The sequence below is a fragment of the Setaria viridis genome, chromosome 6 (genome assembly GCF_005286985.2).
Source record: "Setaria viridis chromosome 6, Setaria_viridis_v4.0, whole genome shotgun sequence".
Lineage (NCBI taxonomy): Eukaryota > Viridiplantae > Streptophyta > Magnoliopsida > Poales > Poaceae > Setaria > Setaria viridis.
The window spans coordinates 24,228,610-24,251,316 of record NC_048268.2 but is presented as its reverse complement, the minus strand read 5'-3'; the positions used below and the strand labels follow the sequence as shown (position 1 = coordinate 24,251,316).

Genomic DNA, 22,707 nt, shown 5'->3' with positions numbered 1-22,707 from the left:
TTGACAACAGTTGCTTGGAAATAGACTATGCCATCATCAAAATGTAGCCGGTGATCTTCACGGGTACTTCCTTGAGTAACTTTGCCAAAGGATGGGGCTCCACACCTTCTTTTGGGGGCTCCACCATATCAGCGACAGGCTGAGTGGCTTCTGTTAGCTCCTTCATAGCTAGTTTGGTTGCCGCCAACTCAACTTCTTGTGCTCGGAGTTTCGTCATAAGATCTACCATTTGGACTTCTCCGTCGACGCGCAACTTCTTCTTCTTCTCCAGTTTGTGCTCCAGAGTCTTGTACTGGGCAGTCAACTTGTCGTGTTAATCCATCACTCAGTAGTTCTGCCAGTTCGTGGCGTGACCCTGGAGATCCTCTTTTTCCTTGGTAAGCGCTACAAGAGCAACATAAAGAGAAAGTCGGATTCATCAAGTGCAAATCAGTACTCGAAGATCAGCCGGAGGTGACAACTTACCTTCCAATTGATTCTTCAATTCTTTGTTGCGCTTCCGAAGGTAGTTTTTCTCCTCTGTGACGCTCTGCGTAAGATTCTGGTACTGGGCAGCTTGGCCGTAGTACTTCGTAAGTAGCCTGGAGGAGTACTGCCGCTCCTTGGCTAGCTCATGTTCAAGTGCTTGAGCCCGCATGATGGTATCTCCATAACCTTGGATGATTTTTTACTTTTCGTGGGAGCGCTCGATCAGTTTCTACAAAAACAGAACAACTACTCATATAGGAACGAGTACTAATTTCAAATTTGAAGACAACACAAAAGAAAAAACTTACTTCTGTGAACTCTCCTAGACTGCGATGCATCTCCATGACCGTGGCCTCCATCTCTATGGTGGTCAGAGGGTCAGCTAGCAGCTGGATCTTCTCCAGGTCCACCATGGGAGCAATCCATGTTTCGTCACGCTCCTTGTGCTCCTCAGCATTTAGTGCACCGAGAGGGACCAACACCCGGCTAATCTATGGGCCGGCTTCCGAACACGCAAGGGAGGCTTCATCGCAACTAGTTAGCGGCCCCACCTCAAACAATGGGATGATAGCTAGCACTGGCAGTGCATCGTCGGCATTGACTTTAACTTCTGGTTCGGGGGCTACAGGTGCAGCCTCGACTCCAGTAGTAGTCGCCATCGCTGTCTCGGTCTCTGCCTTCGGCTCGGGGGTTACCAGAGTCGCCACCATTGCGGAAGTAGTCGCCACCACGGGCTCGACCACAGGTGGCTTGGGGGCTGGCACTACAACAACATTAAGCGATGGTATAACATCATGCATAAGGGTTGCGACAAGGGATATTGCACCTAGGGAGATTTCAGGTGTGGGCTACTCTTTTGGCGGTGGAATAATGGGCTTCAGGGCAAGTTCTAGGGCTGAGCGGCTACTGCCATCAGCTCCAGGCTTTGGGCTTAGACCCCCAATGTCCACGCTGGCGGATTTCCTGAAACAAGACAAGTGTCATTGGTATCACAATGTAAAATGATGGCTCACAATTAGTACTCGGGTACTTACTTATTGGACTGCCTTATCTTCAACTTGATCCTTGCCAGCCTTAGCTTCCGTCTCTACTCCTTGAGTAGTCTACGCCACAACAGGGTCGGCCCTGGCAACATGAGGTTCCTCGCTCTCCCTTATTGCTAGCAGCCGCTCCTGCCGCATGACTTCTGTAGTCGTTCTTTCCGCCTTTGTCTCCTCCTCGACTACTTGCAATTCACATGACAGAAAGCAATACAACTTACAAGTACTCGATCGCCAGGATCTTGTCCTTCTTCGAATGTTATTATCAGAGGTGGGACTTCATCAGTGGATGACTTCTTCACCACCCACTTGACGGTGACAGTACGTGCCTTCTTTAGGGGTGGTGCAAATTCAGCTTCCAAGACGTCCTTAGCTTCACACTTGGACGTCCCGGAAGATGATCCCGCCTTGTCCAACAGATGGGGCTTGACAACAAATTTTTTAGCAGCATCTAAATCAGAGCTGCTGAAGGAGGACCAATCCTCTGATTCCTCTTTCTTCTCCTCCTCCTCATGTTCTCATACAATCATCAGGATGCCCCTGACATGCTTGAAGAAGTGCTTCAGCCATGGCATCACTTCATCCGTAGACAAGTCCTGTGACGTCATCTGCGATGAGTCATTGGAACCCGAGTAGTCGTACCCCCATCTGCAGCGCAACTGCAAGGGTTGGACGCCTGCTCATGAAGCTGAAGGCCACAGCGATGCCAGTCAGACCTTTCCTCTTGAGCGTGATAATTTTCTCTATAAGCTTTGGCAGCTGGAAGCTGTCTGCAGTACTCGGCTCGTCCAACCATTGGTTGTTCCAGACTGGATGGTGGCCAGTACTTGGATGTCGAACCATCGTTGCTTCCAGCCCGAGTGGGAGTCTATGAGTTCATAATCCAAGTACTAGCCTTTGATTTGCTCCCACAGCTAGATTCCTACCCCCCCTCCCCCCCGCTCCGGACTACCTCAGTATGGTCCATTTTAGGCTGGAGCTTAACTTTGAAAAACTTCCTAAATAACTGGAAGTGTGGTTGAATGCCAAGGAAATCTTCGCAGAGATGCATGAAAATGGCGACGTGCAAGATGGAATTAGGGTTGAGATGGACTAGTTCCAGATTGTAATACCTCGAGAGCCCACGGAAGAAATCGGATGAGAGGAGAGCTAGACCTCGTTCGATGAAGTGTGCAAAGATGACTGTCTCATTGGAGAAGCTCTCCATGGGCCATGGGTTGCCATGGGCCTCCCTCCAGTAGGTGAAGTTTTGCTCCTGGAGAAGATCAGCACCTACCAAAGCCTGGATGTCTGCCTCCTTCATCACAGATTTCTTCTAGGCGCAAGACTGATTTGACGCTGCCGTTTGGTCGGTTTTGCCGTACTTTGGTGCTGGCAATTGGATCTCCTTCTCCTTCTTCACGGCCTTCCGCTTCTTGGTCTTTGCCGCCTTGCTGGAGGATGCTTTCTTCCCCATTGTCACAAGGGCCTTCTTGTGCATGAGCTCGCGGGCTACGCAATGGGAGACGGTGGCACTCGAGCTCAAGAATGGCAAGCGGCGGCGCTAGGGCTACAGTGAGGAAGATGAAAGGGCACAATGGCTTAGGTAAAATGGAAGGGATGAATTCCTCTATTATTTATAATCACGGCACAATTAATTGCGAGGTGAGATTAATGGGGAATATTCTATTTTTAAAAGCCCACAGTTATCGCTGGACGGTTTCCAATTTTTTCGGAAGAGATAAGGTTACTGTCGGCTAAAAAGTTTTTTCTTTAGGTTTTAAGGTAAAAGAGATGTGAAATTACAAGATTGACCCTCAGCCTAATTCTTCGATTCAACCAAAGGCTCGGGGGCTGAGGGATATGGGTTACCCATGGGTCCCCACCGACCAGGATACTAGCCGATCATGAGAAGTGGGCCGTCTCAATCAGAACGTGCAGGCCAAGGACGTGATGATACTTGGAGCGCAAGTCAAGGAGTCTGGGCGATTCAAATCAGCCCAGATATTGCAGGATACTTGTTGTAATCTGATTTGGATTTCTTTCCATGTGACAACCGACTAGGTTAGATTCAAACCGACTTGTAACCCTAGGTCGTCAGCCTATATAAGGTGGCCAGGGATGCCTCCCAAGGGCATCCCAACTCTTTCATACCATACCAGCAATATAATCCACAATAACACAGGGCGTAGGGTATTACTCTCCGGAGGCCCGAACTTGTCTAAACCTTCATGTTCTCGTGATTACCTTCAAGTTCTTGATCTCGCAATCCTCCCTGCCTACAAATTTACCACTTGGGTAACCCCTTGTTGGACTGCCGGGCTACTAAATTCGACAGTTGGCACGCGAGGTATAGGCGATTGTGAGATCCTCCCTAGTGAGCTCGACGGCATCTCACCCTAGCTTCATCTTCCCCAAGAGCATGAAGGACATCCTCGCAATCTTGATCCAGCTTCACTACAGGACCATGCCGGTGGATCCCGATTCCACCGTTTTCTTCATCGACTCGGCGTCCATTGCCCGCTCGGCATCCGTTGGATCTACACCAGCAGAACAAGACCTCCACCCGAAGACCTTCGTGCCACTCGCCAACAAATCGACGACCTCTCCGTCTCCGAGAGGATTCCCAACATCCCTGCTGCAACCTGCCCACCCACACCCTCCGATCTGATTGTGGAGATAGATCGCATCAGTAACACCATTGTTGAGTGCATCAACCTCTTCGAGAGGGCACTACGCCCAACAAGGTCAGCGTAGGATCCTTACCGCGCCCACTTTGGTCTGAGGAACTTGACTACCGTGTTTTCCACAAAACTCGCGCAGTCTCTTCAGATCCAATCTGAAGGCCCACCAGGACCCGCCCAGTTTCTTGACTGTGGTGAGTTCCAGATCCCCTGCATCATCCTGGCTCTGAATCCTTATGGAAACGATGTTGAGAGCAACTCTACCATGCTAGATCGTGTAGCCCTCATGGTCTCCACCGACGATCCACCCAGGGATGGTGAACCCTCTTCTCAGGAAGAAGGTTGCAACGCCAAGTACTGGGACCGTGCAGTACGACGCCAATGAGCAAGCCAACGCCCAACAACGTCAACAATCTGCTGCTAACATGGGAGCCGAGGCGGTAGGCAACCAGTGCCGACCACTGCCTGCTGCCAACGCTGACCCACCACACGCCAACGATGGTGACAACACCGATCAGGACGGTTTTCGGGGCAGACGCAGGCGCCCTATGCGTGCCTGCAATCTACAAGCTGACCTTGAGGAGGCCGGCCACAACGTCTTCACTACACCCTAGGCTACCCTGGGGGCTGCCTTCACCGATCTGGAAAACCTCCCAAACTCAGAGCCACTTCGGCGGATCTGGGCACGTGTCTGCATCGCTAATGCCCATATCGAAGAGTGGGCCCAAAGCTGGGCAACACACTCCCGGTCCACATCTACCCAGCACTCTCGAAGCTGATCCGCTCATAGCAGATCCGGTCACCACTGAGGCGACTGCAGTAACCACATGGGAGGTCGGCTGAAGCTCATCCATGAAGAGGAGGTGGAGCAACCTGCCAACCCAACCGCCAACAATGCCCATCAACTCGACAACCATGACAACCGCCGCGGTGGTAGGAGAGGCGATGGCAAGAACCGTGGCAGGCAAGATCGGCAATATGACCTCCGCGAACAGTTACGCAACTGCCGTGACCTCCACACTGACCTCAACAACTGCCACCAAGAGTGGGAAGAGGCTGAGCTCTGCTGCCTTGCTGAGTACGACCGCGACTACGATGCTCCTGGACCCGATGGCAGGCTAACTCATGACGCAGAATAGGAGGATCGCCAATGCCAAGAAGAGGAGATGTGTCACCGTGCTGACTATGAACGCATGTACGGCACCCCTGAAGATGCCCACGTCCGACCCTGGCACAACAACAGTGGACGCCCCAGGGTGCCACCCGTCGAATACAACCTCGAGGACGATGACAACACGGCGATCGATGGTTTCGCTCCCTTCACTTCCCACCTCAGGGTCGTTGAGTGGCCTGCCTCGTTCAAGCCGGCTATTAACGAAAAGTACGACAGCCGCTCCGACCCCACTATATGGCTCAAAATGTACAACACCGCGGTGAAAGCCACCAACAGCACCTACGACCAGATGTCCGCCTATTTCCCTGTGGCAATAGGTCCCACCCCTCTCCTGTGGCTAGTGAACCTCTCGCCGAGCAGCATCGACACCTGGGGTCAGCTTGTTAGGGCTTTCACCCAGAACTACCAGGCCACTTACAGCCGACCTGGAAACACAGAGAATCTTGGGCAAGTCTGCCAGCAGAAGAACAAAACTCTCTAAGAGTATGTGAACCGCTTATTCAAGAACCACAATAGGCTGGCTCGCGTCAAGGACCGCGACATCATCTGGTACTTCCGCTCTAGCCTGATGAACCGCAACATGTTCTGCAAGCTATTTAAGGCTGCCCTCATGCCCCTTCCATAAGGATGCACGTCACAATCTCCAGGACTGCACAATCCTCAAGAAAGAGCTCAGCACCCCGATGGAGTACAAGCGACCCCGCCGGAATGACTACCGCTGGGATGACAATCATTGCGACAAATGCTGCCGCGATGAACATGATGACCGCAGCAACCATTGCCGTGACGACTGCCACCTCAACGACCGTGACCACCCTCGTGATGATCGCGACGATTGTGACCACCGCCACGATGATGACCGCGGAAACCGCCAATTCGACGACCACAATGATCAGCACATAGAGGAGCATCTTGACCAGCCAAAGCTAGACACCCACCGGACCGGCACCAACCAGAACGGAGAGTTCCAGTGACCGAATTATCAAGTCAACATCATCATGGGTGGCCCAACGGCGTTCTGCAGCGACCGCAAACATAGGCTGCACCAGCGAGAGGAGCACCATGATCAAATAGCGGGCTGCACTAACTCTAATAATGTCTTGCAAAATTTTTCTAGTTTTTCCCATATGCAACAGGGTAAGACCAAAGAAGGAGAGCATTACCGGTTGTGGCCATGGAGCATGGTCGTCGCTTCGTGCTCCAACATCAAAGCAAGCAACTTAGAATGCCATTGGAGCAAGTCGAGGACGACTTGCAGCCAAGAAGGGGAGAATGATGAGGACATCACATGCTCGGATACAACCATATTGGCATCTTTTGACTCCGAGGTGAAACAATTCTTTATCATAATTATATGTGATACATTTGATGAATTGATGCTGCACCATGATGTGTATTCGTTGTCAATTTCAGAAATACATACATATATCAAAAATAGTGTTAAACACACATGGAAGGCATGGAGGACCAAAGAAGTTGATTGGGGGCCAAGCCCAAGTATTCCTAACGTCCTCCACCAGGCCACCACGTCACTTTTGGTCCAAGAAAAGAAAGAGTTCCAATCCAACACGTTTTGGGGCTGGATTCGGACTGCAGCTCTGTGTCAACTTGCAACGGCCGCCACGACCTCCTCCGGACTCCGTTTTAGGCGTTCAAGTACTCCTTGGAATTCTTATAATATCTATTTTCATATGGATCTGGACTCATATCCATATCTATTCGGAGTCGGCCGCAATCATCAAAATACTACCGAGAGGTTTTCTGTCCAGAGGTGCTGCGTCGACCTATTTTGGCCCGATGGGCCGTGTATCAAGTTGGGTCCATTAGGGACATGTCCTAGGGTTGGAGCACGACCCCAACACCCCCCTGGTCGTCCTCCTAGGTATTAATAAGGATTAGAGCCACCACAAACAGATTGGGTTTTGTTTTGATGAAAGTTTAGCCATTGCTACTTCCTTGTAGACGTGTGTGTCGACTAGACCATCCATTCTACTCGATTCAGAACCCCAACTTTGTGAGTTCAGATTGGTTTCCATCTCTATATTTGCAATTGAGTTGTTTGTTATACTTGTTCTTGCTTGTTCTTCGATTGCTTGCAGGACGAGTGCCCTAGTGGCCGGGTGACGCGCTCCACAAGATCGCGGCAGCCATTGGAGGTGGTGTATCGGTTGCTAAGGCGCAGCTTGGAAGGCTGTAGTCGAGCCGTGAACATCATCTCCATCAACCAATCGAGTTATCCTACGCCTCTCATCGAAAGATCGGGAATCAACCCTAGCGGGTTCATATCACTGGGTCCACATTTCGGATCCCGGGTCCTACCCGTTGGTGGTCTGCCTGACCATAGACCGGGCTCTCCTCCCAAAAGTGCTAATTGAAGGTGGCAGCGGGCTTAACAACATCTTCACCAAAACCCTAAAGCACATGGACTTCAATTTCGACCACCTCCAACCCTGTGAAGACCCCTTCTACGGCATCATGCCCGGCAAAAGATCCTATCCTATCGGCCCAGTTGTTTTGCCAGTTACCATTGGAACGCCCGACAACTACTGTACGGAGCACCTCACCTTCGAGGTGGCCAACTTCAAAACTTCCTACCATGCCATCTTTGGTAGACCCATGCTCGCGAGGTTCATGGCGGTTCCGCATAACACCTACCTCATCCTCAAGATGCCGGCTCCAAACGGTGTCCTCTCCATCTATGGTGACATTGAGACATCATACAAGTGTGACATGGAGGTGGTACAACTTGCTGAAGCCCTGGAGTACTCGACCAATGCCACTGCCATGCTCGCCAAGGCCCAGAAGGTGGGCCAGAACCAACTCATGATCCTAGAGATAGAGCCAATGACCACAACACTACAACCCGAACCAAAGTTCAAGAAGATCTGCCTCGGCCTAGAAGACCCCTCCAAGATGGCCCTCATTGGGTCTGACCTCTCCCCCAAATAGGAACTCGCGCTCACTAGTTTCCTCTGGGACAACTCGGACATATTCGGGTGGAAGCCATCCGATATGTCCGGTGTCCCGCGGGAGCTGGCTGAGCACTCCTTGGAATTGAGCAAGACAGCAAGGCCGGTCAAACAAAAGCTTCGCCGTTTCGCCCAAGATCGCAAGGAGGCCATTAGGGTAGAACTCAATAAGCTCTTAGCTGCTAGTTTCATCCGTGAATGTAAGCACCCCGGTCGACGAGCGCCTAGATGCGCTCCTCCATCATCACAGACTTTACCCAAACTGAGGATGGATATGGTGCCTGTTCTTGGGCCATCTCCTTGGTTTCAATCCCTCACGATTTGGATCTAATGGTCGCTAGGGTTTTGGTTCGCATACGACGGTGCGGCGGCTAACTTGGGTGGCGGCGGAGGGGTACGTGCGAGCAGATTGGAAAGCACGACAGTGCGGCCTAGGGTTCATGGGTGCAGCGGTGGTGTGCTCCGTGGACTGCGACGGCGATGATGCGAGTGTGGCTAACTGAAATGAAAATGGAACCGCACCCCTTTGGCTTTTGAAGACAACGGCGTGACCTAGCGACAGAATCTATGGATTTTCCGTTATTGCGGCACACGCGCTGGACGGAGTCTGCGGGTTTTCTGTTATTGTGGCGCATGCGCTGGACGGAGTCCGTGGGTTTTCCGTTATGTTTTTCACGGTGTGCCTCTATTGCTCCGCTAGTCCTCACGCTCACGCTCGGGGGCTGAGCACCTACTTCAGGTTGGCATGCCTCCGTGGCTCCACAGTTCTCGCGCTCACGCTTGGGGGCTGGGCGCCTATTTTAGGTTGGCGTGCCTCTGTGGCTCCGCCAGTCCTTGTACTCGGGGGCTGACCACCTATTACAGGTCGGTGTGCCTCCGTGGCTCCGCCAGTCCTCATACTCGGGGGTTGGGCGCCTATTTCGGGTCGGCGTGCCTCCGTGGCTTCGCCTATCCTTGTGCTCGGGTACTAGGACTTGCTTCTGGGATCAATTTTTTCTTCATTTTTGACCATTGGACCGATTATACTAATCGGTTCAATGCTCGGGGGCTACTCCATATGGAGTGCATCTTGCGATGCGCTCCATGTCCTTCGCTTTGACTTACTAGATGCTCGCCATCCATCAATTCAGCACTCGACTTCGCTCTGCGTGTATAGCTCTACGTTCACTCGGATTTTCTTCTTTTCGAGAACTGCGTAGCCTCTCCGTCACTATGACACCATCGCAGCTTCAGCCGACCATATTCCAAGTTCACTGCGATGTCCTCAGGTTCCTGTTCACCTTCACATCGCTCGGGGGCTTGAGGGATATGGGTACCCCATGGGTCCCCACCAACCAGAATACTGGCTGGTCCTGACAAGTGAGCCCGCTCGATCAGAATGTGCAGGCCAAGGATGTGAAGATACTTGGAGCGCAAGTCAAGGAGGCTGGACGATTCAAATTAGCCTGGATATTGCAGGATACTTGTTGTAATCCGACTTGGATTGCTTTCCATGTAACAACTGCTAGGTTAGATCCAAACCGACTTGTAACCCTAGTTTGCAGCCTATATAAGGCAGCTAGGGACGCCTCCTAAGGGCATCCCAACTCTCCACATACCATACCAGCAATACAATCCACAATAACATAGGATGTAGGGTATTACTCTCCAGAGGCCCGAACCTATCTAAACCTTAGTGTTCTCGTGATTACCTTCGAGTTCTTGATCTTGCAATCCTTCCTGCCTACAAACCTACTACTTGGGTAACCCCCTGGTGGACTACCGGGCTATTAAATTCGACAGAGGCTACTCCATATGGAGTGCGATTTTCATCGCACTTCCATCTAAGATTCAAGACCAAGTTAAGTGAGGCTTGAGCACATTCTAGCTGCATGGCAGTACTTGATTTCCTTCGAAGACTCAATCCAATGGAGTCCTCAAAGGAGCAGCACAAACTAGTCGGAGACATCTACCGAAGTACTCGGGACTGCTAAATTTGACTAAAAAGTACTCAGGGCTTGTCGGCCATACATATATGGGCCCACCGGCAGGTTTGGACAGTCTTATATTACGGGGTTGTACACTGAGATGTGTTAGACATGGAGGCTATGGTGCAAGACAGCATGGTTTACGTGGATGACAAGAACTAGTTGAGGATTAGGAAACTACTTGTACGACCTGTAACCCTGCCCCCGACAATATAAGGCGAGGCAGGGACCCCGTCCAAACAACTTCAATCAATACAATCCAACCAACACAAAGGACGTAGGGTATTACGCGATATAAACGGTCCAAACCTATCTAAATTGTGTGTTCGATTTCACCTTCGAGTTCCTGATCTTCGGTGAGCTCCACGCATAAAACACTACCCCGGGTACCCCCTCGGTAGGTTGTCGGGTCTAAACACCGATAATCACCTCTATCAGCGCAAGCAGGTTAAAGGCACGATCAAGAGAGCGTTGTGACATCCATAGTGATTAAAAGGATAAACTAAGAGGAATTAAGAAAGAGATTAGAAACAAATCAAATTTGCCAAGTGTCAAATTCAAAAACACTTCAGATTTTTCTAAGTGTTAAAAACACCCCCTAAATGGCACTCACTTGGGCAGGAAAATAAAAATAGATTTTGTATAAAAACTTGAATTTTGGCCAATATAAATGTGGTAGAAATTTGTAAATTGAACAAATTTTATAATTTGCACTTTCTTTGATTTTGAGTGGAAGGCATTCAAAAATTGGGTCAAAGTTGGGTCAAATTCAAATCAAATTCAAAATTAGCTTTGCCCGGTGTTCTACCAAAGTTTACACTATTTTATCTCCAAATCTGTTGCAATTTTCACCCATCAGCCTTTGTAGAAGTTGGAGTCCATAGTTCAAACTCAAACTTTTATATTTGAAGTTTTCATCATTTAGTTCAAAAAGTTGAAGAAAATCTAGCACAAAGATCCTATCTTCGCACGCCACACGCGAACGCACGTGCGCTCGGAGCGCAGTTACCACGCGCGGCGAACATGTCATTGCCACACGGCGCCGCCCATCTGGCTCCGCCCCATCGCCCAACCGCTGGCGGTGAAGAGATAGCACGCGCGCCGCGCTGCCCAACCGAGCGCGCACGCAATCTCCCCCGACGCACGCCTTATTTCGCTCGGCCAACCCCGGTCAGCCTTTGACACCCCTCCGTCGACCTCTTGCCTCCGAGTCACACCGCCACCACGCGAACCCTCCAGAGCGCCACTAGAGCCACATTCCACCTTCCCGAGCCCTCCCTCGGCCTCCTCCGCCATCACCTTCGCCGGAGACGAAGCTCCCGCGGCTGCGCCGCCACTGCCTTGCAGAGCACCACCGCCGGACCTCCTCCGCCCTCGACCCTCACAACCCGATGACCACTGGTGAGCTGCTCGTCGCGCCTGAGCCCTCACCCCACACCCACCTCGCCGGATTTTTCCAGAGCGCTGCCGGCCGAGCCCCCAAGGATGACATTGCAAAGCCAAATATATTCCTAGGGTCTAAGGTGTAAATGCAAGGACCTCGTTGCGAATGTTTAAAAACTTCAAGGGTCGTTCTGTAAAATAGCTGAAACTTGGAAATGCATAGGAAATGGCAGAAAAATGAGAAAAATATGAAACTTGTTTTGCTAGGTTCCTTATGATGTCTAGTTTAATTTAGAAATATTCATGTGCATGTTACTGTCCTATATCTAGCCCTAGAATTTATTTTATATAAAAGCCATTAAATGCTTAATAAATCATAGGATGCTCTGGAAAATATGAAACCACTTTGGTTAGCTTCCTTTGACATGCATGTTTTGGATATGTAATTTGTGTCACTAGAATCCATGATGTTCCTACTGTTTTGAATACAAATGCTTAAATCCTCTCTTTATATTGTTATTTGCATGATAAATAGTGGAAAGTAGATAAAAATGAAAGATAAATTTTGTTAGATTCCTGATGTACTTGTATCACTAGTAAGAATACTTGTTTCTGTAAAGTATGTATTTTCCATTGCTTAAGAAAATACATATTGTTTAATCTCCTTATTACGCAATAAATAGTTTTCATGCTCATAAAACCCTGAACAATTTACAGTAGCATATGTTAGTGTTGGTAACCCTTCTGTAAAATTTGTGGAACCAAACTGAGGATATAACACTAGTTAAAAATCTATCTTCACGTTCTACAATTTAACACTGTTTGATTTTTGGTAAATTTTGTAGATGTCAATTTCATCTCAAATTTTTTACAGTAGATATCTTGTGTAGAGGGAAAGCTCTTGTAAAAATTTCATGATCATATCTTAACAGATGCTTCCTAAAACATTTATTCCTGTTTAGAAGCTAGTTCAATTATTAATAATAATTGCTACTAGGAATGGTAGACTAACAGATGATTAATTATGCTTTTCATCAAAACATGATCACTCCAAAAAAGATGGCTAAACAGTACCACATGACACCACCTTTCTTTTATGAATTCTAAGTTGTTAGAATCTTATATGTGTACACAATCACCATTAGAGTAAAAACCAGGTTTTCTTCACAACCCACCTTGTTTTACGAAGAAAAGATTTGTTAAAGTCTTGTCTAGGTGAATGTGGCCAAAAAGAAAGAAAGGGTTAAAATCTTGTCTAGGTGTATGTGGTCGAAAATGCAACCTATGCTTCTGCAGCGATTCACGAAATGCAACCTACACCATGAAAGCGTGTAATTGAAATCTTATGTATATGCATCTCGTGTAGAAGCTAATCTTGCTGACGGCAAGTATGAGTTGGTTCTGGACGCTGAAGAGGAACACTGGCTACTGCGTTGAACTTGCTTGAGATCGCTCAAGACCCGAGCCAAGCTTCGAAAGAGCCACAGGCTAGTGTATGACAAGAAGGCAAGCCTCGGAGCATAACCTTAGTTTCTAAAATTATGCAATACTTTTGTTACTTATGTTTGTGCATTAAGTTCATAGGAGTTACTTGAAACCTTAGTTGCATGCTCATAGTAACCATGTGTTGAATACTAGCATGATAAGTCGAGTAGTTGCTATGCTAAATAGGGACATGGTAAAAGTCAAGTGATTTCCTATCACTCGCGAGTTATAGGAGTTTCCTATTTAGTTATGTTGGAATCATAAGGTTGACGAGCGGGGCTTGGTAATATGTTTTGCAATTGGTGGATGCCCCATCTGTTTAGAGGAAAACTGCTAAGGTCAAAATGTGTTAGAGTTGTGGTCAAGTGTTTGCATGTACTAGACACATACCGAGTATGGGATCGGGAAGCCTAGTACCTAACTGAACCGGAGCGTGAACATACTCCCCGCTCTCTCTGGAACCAGGTTCCCCTGATGCATCATGTGGGTACAAGTGCAACCTCGGTACAGCGTCATTTCGGAACTGGTGGGGCCTTGTATCCAAGGGAAGTGGGAACTGGACATGTGCCGGGGATCGATGGGGACGGTTGATGTATGTGAACCCGATGTGGTACGTATATGTTGTGTGTTTAGGTCCACCTTGCAAGGTTAATAAACTCGATTCGAATTGTCTGCTTCTCATAGTTTGGGACTATTTGACCGCCTTTCTGCACTGAGTAAGTAGAGGAACAAAGGTTGATGATTAATATGGATGCTTGATTAATTTGCTTGTTTCACCATGCTTTCTTAGAAGAAGTGCTTACCTAGAATGGTTAATCAACTAGAACTTGATGCTAAAACTTGAAAATAAGGATCCACTTTAGAAGCTTTCGGCAAAACAAACCCCTCAGCCAAAAAGCCTCGCATGTCTAGGAGTTGGTGGATTAGATACAACCTGACGGGTAAGTCTTGCGGAGTATTAGTATACTCAGCCTTGTTTGTGGCTATGTTTTCAGGTAATGTTGATTTTGAGGATATGATTGCTAGTGTGATTTGGCCGTCTCATCTCCCTTTGGGTTGGACAGTTGAGTGGGACCCATCCTCAGTCGGCGAGGATCATAGTGAGTGATATCATGGCAGACTTCACCATGGTATTATGTATTGTCGTTAGAACCATTATTTTCTTTTTCCACTGCTATGAACTCTGAACTACTCTTTTATGCAATTGAACACTTGGTTGTAATAACTTAACGTGGGACCTGTAATATGTTATCTGGATTGTTGTAATCTCTGGACTCGTGTTCGTGCGAGCTTTGTATGCTTGTTTTGATAAGAAACACGTGGTTGTATAGGGTGAAACCTGACAAACTACCATTTTAATTCGATGAAAGTGTTTATTCGCATTTGAGACGATGTTGAGAACACTTTAGCCGGGTTAATTTGGATGGTTCTGCCACAAACGTGTCATACTCATCGGTAGATCAGGCATGCAAATCTGGTCACCATGACCACAAGAACACCCTAAGCAATCTATCATCGATTCATATATTGAAAAGCAAGCAAACCCGATAAAACATAAAACCATCAAAAGAGATACTTAGATCGCTAAGAACATGAACACATTTACTACTTCACCAAGAATGATTGTACATCACAACATCACCACTGGGATCCTACCTTGATCTTAATGACTCCTAGCTCCAGAACTCCAATGTGATCTTCCTCGCAGGGTGATCACACCGGTAGAGGTTCAGCTACGCTAACCCATGACAACTGCACGGCCCTCGGCTCTCTGGAGAGGTGTCCCTCAAGCTCATTCTGCTTCTCTACTACTTCACGTCGAGTATGTCATCTTGGATATCGGACTCGGTGGATTTTTGGGGTATTTATAGTCCAGAGAGCGCGTGGTAAAAATTGAAAGGTGAGGGGGCGAAGGAAACCCCCAGGTCGATCGGCCTGGGAGGGTCCAGACTGATCGGCCTGGGAGGGTCCAGACTGATCAGCTTGGGCCTTCCTTTTGCCCTCTCGCATCCTGTTCGTCCCCAAGTCTTCTTAGATGCTCAGAAGTTTTATTTTCACTTGCATGTGGCTTGGCACGTCGGTAGCTTCGGGATGAGATTGATCTTCAATAACTTTGCAAATTTCCGCTTGATCCTCTTTGATCCCAAAGTCATCCTTGCCATATCTTCACAAACATAGTCCTTAAGTCATCTCGGAGGATTGCTTGCCAAAGATGGTCGTCAGGGGGCGCCAGAGGACCCTAGGCCGATTAGCCTGGGCTCCTCTGGGCCGATTAGCCTGGGCTCCTCTGGGCCGATCAGCCTAAGCGCTTCCTGGGCCCGTTAGCTTTCGTCTTTGTCTAGTTCGATGCTCATTTAGTGCTTTATCTAAATGTGCTTTTAGGTCCAATTCCCTATAAAAAGAGAATATTCTCCAAATTAGGTGTGATCATTAGTTTAGGTATTAAATTCTTGTTATTATTTAAAATAAAAGAGGGTAAAAGTGTGTCAATAACGATCGTCAATGGACTGGTAAATACATAGGTGTCCCATATTATTTTCCGTGCTCTACCTTAGTACTCTTATGAAGCCGGAGGAGAGTTAGCCTTTGAGGCTAATTCGATACAAATTAGCACGGGAATGTATATGCCCATCCCTCCTACAATGGCACCGAAGATAGAATAGAGTACCGAATATCCTTGTGGTAGTGGAGAAGAGCCATTGGACCAGATTTTTTTTTTTCGTTTTGAAAACTTTCAAATTATTGGAGAATAACACACTTTTTTCCCTTATTCTAATAAAAATTTTAATTTTGATCAATAATATATGTAAAAAGTCATTTCAATAAAGAGTTACATGTTATGATGTTTTTTTATTACGTTATTAATCTTTACGATTACTTTTGCTATTTATTTATCAAAGTTTAAAATATTTGACAAGAACATTTAAAGTGTTTATTCTTTAAAATATTTTACAAGAACATTTAAAGTGTTTATTCTCGTGGACGGAGGGAGTATTAAATTATAGGAGCTCTCTTGAATGCTCAGTTGATTTCTTTAAAATTTTGACGCACACACGCATTTTATGGAAGTGGTTCCTCTAACTTTGGGGCCTCCACCGAATCTGGGTCCTCATGACAGAATCTAAATCCACGTGACAGGGATTCAAATGTAAAGGTTCAGAGGCAGAGGATCTCATTCCCATTTCATAATGCATACACACATGGCTACTGCTACTCACAAGTCACAAATGCACGCCCAGACGTCCCAACTCCCAATCACGTCTGGCCATGGACAGGCCAAATTTGAATCAACATATTAAAAGTTATTCTAAAGGTTTGTAACCATTTTTTTGACAACCTGATGTACTATTGGCAAGCTCGGCAGCCATCCAAACAGCATGCCCAGCTCCAAATTCTCGCTCGGAAGCTTTGCTGGAGGATCTAAAGGCTTCAGACACAGACAATCTCACATTAATGGCGTTTTCTAATTTATACTCATGGTAAAGGGCGAATTAGTTCTTTGGAACAGAAAGGTACCTAATCAGTTCAAATAAAAAAATGACAGCATAATCTAGCAGAAAATAATTTCCATACATTATGTTGGACATAATACATGCTGAAACGGAAGCAGGCAACCAGAAAACTGCAGACAAACTTCACTAAATATTCTGTCAACAAGCTTCCAATAACTAAAATATGAGAAACAAACGCAGCCAAGTTAGATTTCCAGGGGGTTCGTCCTTTGTTCCAAGAAGCTAGTGCAACAATGCTTCAGTGCAGCTGATGATGAAGACTAGTTCATTGGTTGCCAACATTTCGGCCACCATATCCTCTGCCCCGCCTTTGCTGCTGCTGAACACGTCGCTGCTGGTTGAACTGACACCCAGGGGCAGGATTTGCTTGCTGTTGTGGCACGGTCCTCATGCGTTGCGCCTTCATCTGTGCGAAGAGCGCATCCATCGTCCTTGGTGCTCCCTGGTTCTGTGTCTCTTTGGCCTACAAATAGATTTAGGGGATATGAAGTAATCAGCTTTAGTGACAACTAACAGAATGACAAGAATAATTCAACAAACATTAAACAAGTCAGTTTCATGTAACATGCAAATTATAAAAACAAATATGAATATAACCATGCAAGTTCCCAGGTCCTGAAACTACTATGGCTGGTTATGAAGTGACATTCGGATAATACTACAAGGAAAAGATGGATAAAGCTATGCAAGAAAACTATAGTCGACATACATAAGAAAACAAGAGAAATTGCAATAGAAATGGTTGTCCAAGAGAAGCAACCAAATTGATAAACAAAACAGTCATACTCATCTACAGGTTAAGTTGGTTATGCATCAGATACAACACACTGATAAACGAAAAGAGAGAAATTACAATAGAAACGGTTGTCCAAGAGAAGCAACCAAATTGATAAACAAATGATCATCACCATCTACATCTTAAGTTGGTTATGCATCAGATACAACACACTGGGTAGCAATTTACTTTTCAAGCTGGTTTATCTTATTTACTCCGAACCAAGGTCAACATTTGACCAGTACATACCTTGCCATTCTGAAAAGCATCGCCTACAGGCCGCCTCTGCACTAAGGTACTCGCACTGCATCAAAATCAAAACATTAGTGTCATGAGTGGGAGTGCTCAAGTACCAAGAGTAATATGCAACCGAGGACCAACAGCCATATTGTTTTCCGAGCATGTATGCAGTAAACTCACCATAACCCCTCAAGACTAGGATACAATTTTCGGGTAAGTCAGGGTGTACATACCATACCATACTTTGAAATAAAATCAAACATAAATACATTGCAAATATATAGTGCATCCTCTTGGTTTAAGGCCCTCAAAAATCTAGACTGTTTACTCATGCTGTTTACTTCCACCAAATTTGAACGCATAAGGTTCAACAATGTCTCCAAGTTGACATAATTTACTGATTGAATGGACTGATAAACTCATGTCATGTAATTAAAAACCATTTATCCAGAACCAACAAGGCGACATATGGAATCATGAAAATAGATTCCATCAGTTGACCTTGAAAAGATAGCATCCATACAGCTGAGCATACTGGGAGAACTCTTTACCAAGACAAATCACAAGATACCATGATTTACTCTTATCCAGTTGAAATGCAGGCAGACATTGCAAATATCTTTGTGGGAACCAGTGAACACTGGGAAGCATATAGCACTTGATGAGAGGGGAGCTCAAAATTGGCATGCTGCTATGGATATGGCCGACTTGGATAGGAGGAAGCAGCAGAATTTAGCCACCAGATGCATACCACAAAATTAGCTTGTGAGCAGCACTACCCTAGGTTCACACTGCATTCATGCAAACAAATATACACTGAGCAATTGTGCCAAGGAGCAGGCCAAAACTAGTTCCATCTCAGCCGTATACCATCCCAGCATCTGGATGACCAGTGGCATAAGAAGCTAGTGGTTATCACATCTCCTTCCTATCAAAGTCGACAAACAAAACTAAGGTACCCTCACAAACAGTTAATGCCATTCTCCAAAAAATAGCATTAGTCCAGCAGCTATAGCATGAATTGCATTGTCAAATCTCTGGAAGCAGCAGATACATATTGAGGGTGCTCCAGCAGGTTCACAAATTTGACCAGCTCAACCAGAATAAAAATAACTGCCATAACTTTTAGCAAAGCTTTAACCTTCTTATGTAACCATGCAATGAACTATGATCTGCCGAAATTACTTCAACTTCTATTCACCGTATACTTGTAGCATCTCAACCAATAAGACAGGCCTTGTGCCACAAGATTTTGAAGTTGTTTGTTCTCTAAACTTGCGTGTGTTTGTATACCAATGGAATACCAATAGCAGAGAAGTTAAGACAGTTCCATGCAAACATCGGCATCATAATCATTCTCAGCCAATATAACCCAAGGTGCACGAGTCAACAAATATAATGAGCCCTTGAATGCAGTAAACCTTCTCATAAGCAATAAGAGAATCATTGTTTACCTGCCCATAACGATTTATTGAGATGAAAACATGGCTACAAAAGGAACAAGAAAACAACATAGTGTTTGGTTGATACCTTGGCTTGTTCCATTTGACAGCCTTGTTGCGCATTGGCATAGCAGCAGCCTTCTTCGCAGCCTGCTTTGTAACAGGGAACTGATTTCCACCAAGGTTTGACCTCCTTTGTGCAAGAAAACCCTAAACACCCACCAGAGAACATTAGAAAATGCAACATGAAACAAGCTGCAAAACACAATCTATAGTAGTATTGCAACATACTTGTCTAATGGCCGATCTAGATTCCATAAACCGTTGAACCTTGGCATTCCCTTGATTAGAGTTCCCACTCTGGAATGGGTGTTTTTTGATCTATGTAAAAAAGAAGGGTAATTACAAACTTCCGCAGGGTTCTGTGCAACAGAGTAATCCGACAAGTTAGTATGTTTACCGGCTGTCTAGGGGGTTTCTTGCCTCCAGGATTCTTTTTCTTTGACATCTTGATGATATCCTCTGCATAATAAACAAAGTACCTAAGCTGAATGAATACTGAAATATGAATTCATGTAATTAAACAAGAAAAACTGGTTTAGATACCATACCCAAAGTCATGTCCATCTTTTTCTCGGTAAAAGCAATAGCTTCAGCTGTGAGTGGAAGTGACTCCATCTCTATACAAAGAAATGATATAATTAGAGCAAGAAAACCCTATCAGAATGCGAAACAGAAACTATAACAATCTAACACAACATACAGCATGTCATTTAACTAAAGAAGTAATGCCAAACACCAGCAAAGTTAAGCTTGCATTAAACAACAGCAATTGATAAGGAGACATTTAATTCCAATGAAAAAAAAGCAACAACACAAACAATAGACCATTTTACAAGCAAAACCAGCTACAGTAATTTTAAATGCAGACACAACCATAAGCTGAATGGCACTACTCTCACACATGACAACAACAATCATAAGATTTGCATGAGAAACAAAACTGAGGTAAACAAACACCAAAGATCCATTTTGTCCAAATCTGAACAACAATGCTCAGAAGGGAAATATATTGGGAGGATATCTGACTAACCCTATTTATAACAGCAAAACAATCTCTTACCAGACGCCAAATGCTAGCTTCAAGTTAATCGTTGCCTGCACAACAGCTCTTTCAACCTAAATAGCCCCTTCCTATACACAGTAAGGGTGACACCAACAAGTTTGCACGGCAAAACTTGCTCCCCAAAACTGAAGAACAAAGTGATGCAGACAAACTAGCAAATATAGGTATATTCCTTCTAAACCTTATGACTGAATAATAAGTATCAGGAAAACAAGCTGATCCACAAGGACCGCAGCCAAACCACGGTTCCTGGCATTGATAGGGCCACAATATCCTAACTGAATCAAATAACCAGCAAACTATGCAAAATGTGACACACAGGACGTTCACAAACCAGGAACCTACCCTACAAAAATCACACCATCAGAGCTAATCACCCCAGGTTCAATCTCCACACAAACACCTAGGCACGCAGGTTTCACTAATAGGCCGAAAAAGATACCACCAACGCCAACCGTGTGGAACGCACCAATCCCATCCCACAAACCAACCATCCGGCACAATCGATTTCCCATAGGGGGCGCAATAACAACCTAGTATCCACGCGATCCCTACTCCACCTAGCCCCACGCAGCCAGGCGCCGTCGAGTATCCGTCGATTTGAGGAGGGGAGGGGGCTTACCGGATCCGAGCGGCGGCGGATGGAGACTCGGCGAGGCGGTAGTCGACGCGTGCGGGGACCACGCGGCGGGCGATCCCGCGAGGAGCAGTGGGAGGGGCGGGCGGGCGGCGGCCTAGGGTTCGGCGGTGGGACGCGCGTGTGCGTCGCGGGGGAAGATGATGGCGCCGGCCGGATGTGTACGACCGACCGGGATGAGGTGGACTTGGGATTTTTGACGAAGGCGTGTGGGTGGGTGGATATGCGCTGCGGGCTGCGGCGGTTTGGTGACGAGGACGAGAGGAGAGGCCGAGAGGGTCGGTTGTCGTGCACCAAGATTCGTGCAATCGTGCGGATTAATTTGATGGCCTCCCTGTTGCTGTGACAACCGCCGCCGCCGAGTTTTGAGAATTTTTTTTATACTTTTTCTATTACGGAATCTACGTAGATAAATAGCCGATCCAAAAATCAGCGGAAATAGACCTCTACCGCCCGTAGGTAAAAAAATATTAAAAGGTCGCTACCACCAGTTAAAACGGCGATTGGAGCGGAGTGGGTAGCTACCGAAGTTTCACTCACTCTTACCATTCCGCCGATAGCAAGGTGGAGCCAGCTATAGCCGGTTGAAACAGCTATAAGTTAGATTATTTTTATTATTATTTTATTTTCATGTAATTTTTTCTCCAAGTTAAAAAAATATAAATTTACATTGGAAGCACTAAATATTCGAATATGTCACTATTGGTTGCAATATGAAACTTCCTAATTTGAGAGAGATAGAGCGCTTTGAGGAACTAATTAAAAATGAATTAACTCCTGGTCATTAAATACATAGCTGTTTTCAGCGAAATTACAACAGATAGAAATGAAATTCATGCACAACATACGAACACCAACGACTCTAGAGTGAACAATTAATTATAGATTGCAGTTGTATGTGTGGCACGGATGCTATCCTAAACATGTGTCATTGCTAAACCTAACATACCTTAGGTAATTGAAATAGCCGGGGATAAAGCCATCTCTACTTTCTAGTAGAACTGGCTTTACGAGAGCTGGGAGGGCCCAGCCTCATAGCAGCCAGCACTCCTAGAGGAAGGCAGAGACGGGGGGCGATCCTTGTTGTGGTGGTAGGGGCACTTGCACCACGGATCGGTACAAATCAAGTCACCTGTGATGTTAACCGCCCAAGGATTTGGATCAACTTCGGATTGAAAATCCTCCATCTTACGCTCGAGGTCCAAGATCTTGCACTTGAGGTAGTTGATGTACTTTTGGGTTAGCTTAGGAAGTGGAGGATCGACCCACTTCGCATAGCGGCTGTTTCCTTCATCAAAATAAGACTGAACGTGATGTTAGTTTGTAGCACGAAAAGTTTAGCAAGAGTAAGGAAGTAATAACTTGACTCACCAAGCCATATGGGCATCGAAAAAACGCCGGCTTTCATCATTGTAGCCATCAAACAGTTGCACGACACAAGCCATGCCATGGTGACACATTGGCCACGCATCATGGCGATCGTCATAAGGCTTAAGGCAGTTTGGAGGGGCATAGTTAGCCTTGTCATACAGAGGGAAGTCGTCGAGGGGTGCCTCATACTCCGTTGGGCCAAAAGAACCTGACCAAGTGATTGTGGGAATAGGAGCATCCCCTCCTCTTCCCCTCCTCCCACGACCTCTCCCTCTTGCGGATGACATTGTTCTTCCTCCTACTCAGTGGTGTAGAAGGATATGGGAGAGGGAGATCCATATAAGGAGTGTTGAATGGAGATGCACTGTGCCCCCATGTGTTTAGTACCCCGTCGTGTTCAGTCATCCTGAAAAATGTTATATATAGGCTTTGCAGGTGCAGGGACGTAGGGCTTA

At 46.5% G+C, this 22,707-nt stretch overlaps 2 protein-coding genes across 2 annotated transcripts; one reads left to right on the top strand and one right to left on the bottom strand.

Annotated features, from left to right (window-relative positions):
• Window positions 1–7,961: 7,961 nt before the first annotated feature.
• Window positions 7,962–8,294, top strand: LOC117861831 (uncharacterized). Its single transcript, XM_034745363.1, has one exon. It carries the CDS (start codon window positions 7,962–7,964, stop codon window positions 8,292–8,294), a length of 333 nt encoding a protein of 110 aa, XP_034601254.1.
• An 8,406-nt stretch (window positions 8,295–16,700) lies between these two features.
• Window positions 16,701–21,069, bottom strand: LOC117860885 (uncharacterized). Its single transcript, XM_034744306.2, has 7 exons — window positions 20,867–21,069; window positions 19,730–19,798; window positions 19,579–19,640; window positions 19,410–19,499; window positions 19,207–19,328; window positions 17,686–17,740; window positions 16,701–17,124 (listed from the first exon to the last, which is right to left on the bottom strand). Exons 2-7 carry the CDS (start codon window positions 19,794–19,796, stop codon window positions 16,927–16,929), a joined length of 594 nt encoding a protein of 197 aa, XP_034600197.1. The 5' UTR covers window positions 19,797–19,798; window positions 20,867–21,069; the 3' UTR covers window positions 16,701–16,926.
• Window positions 21,070–22,707: the final 1,638 nt, after the last annotated feature.

Coding starts and splice junctions, on each gene's coding strand:
- LOC117861831 (XM_034745363.1), top strand. CDS start 7,962: ATGCTCGCGAGGTTCATGGCGGTTCCGCATAACACCTACCTCATCCTC.
- LOC117860885 (XM_034744306.2), bottom strand. CDS start 19,796: ATGGAGTCACTTCCACTCACAGCTGAAGCTATTGCTTTTACCGAGAAA. Junction 19,329..19,409: donor CTAGATCGGCCATTAGACAA/GTATGTTGCAAT, acceptor GTGGGTGTTTAG/GGTTTTCTTGCACAAAGGAG. Junction 17,125..17,685: donor ATGCTTTTCAGAATGGCAAG/GTATGTACTGGT, acceptor ATCTATTTGTAG/GCCAAAGAGACACAGAACCA.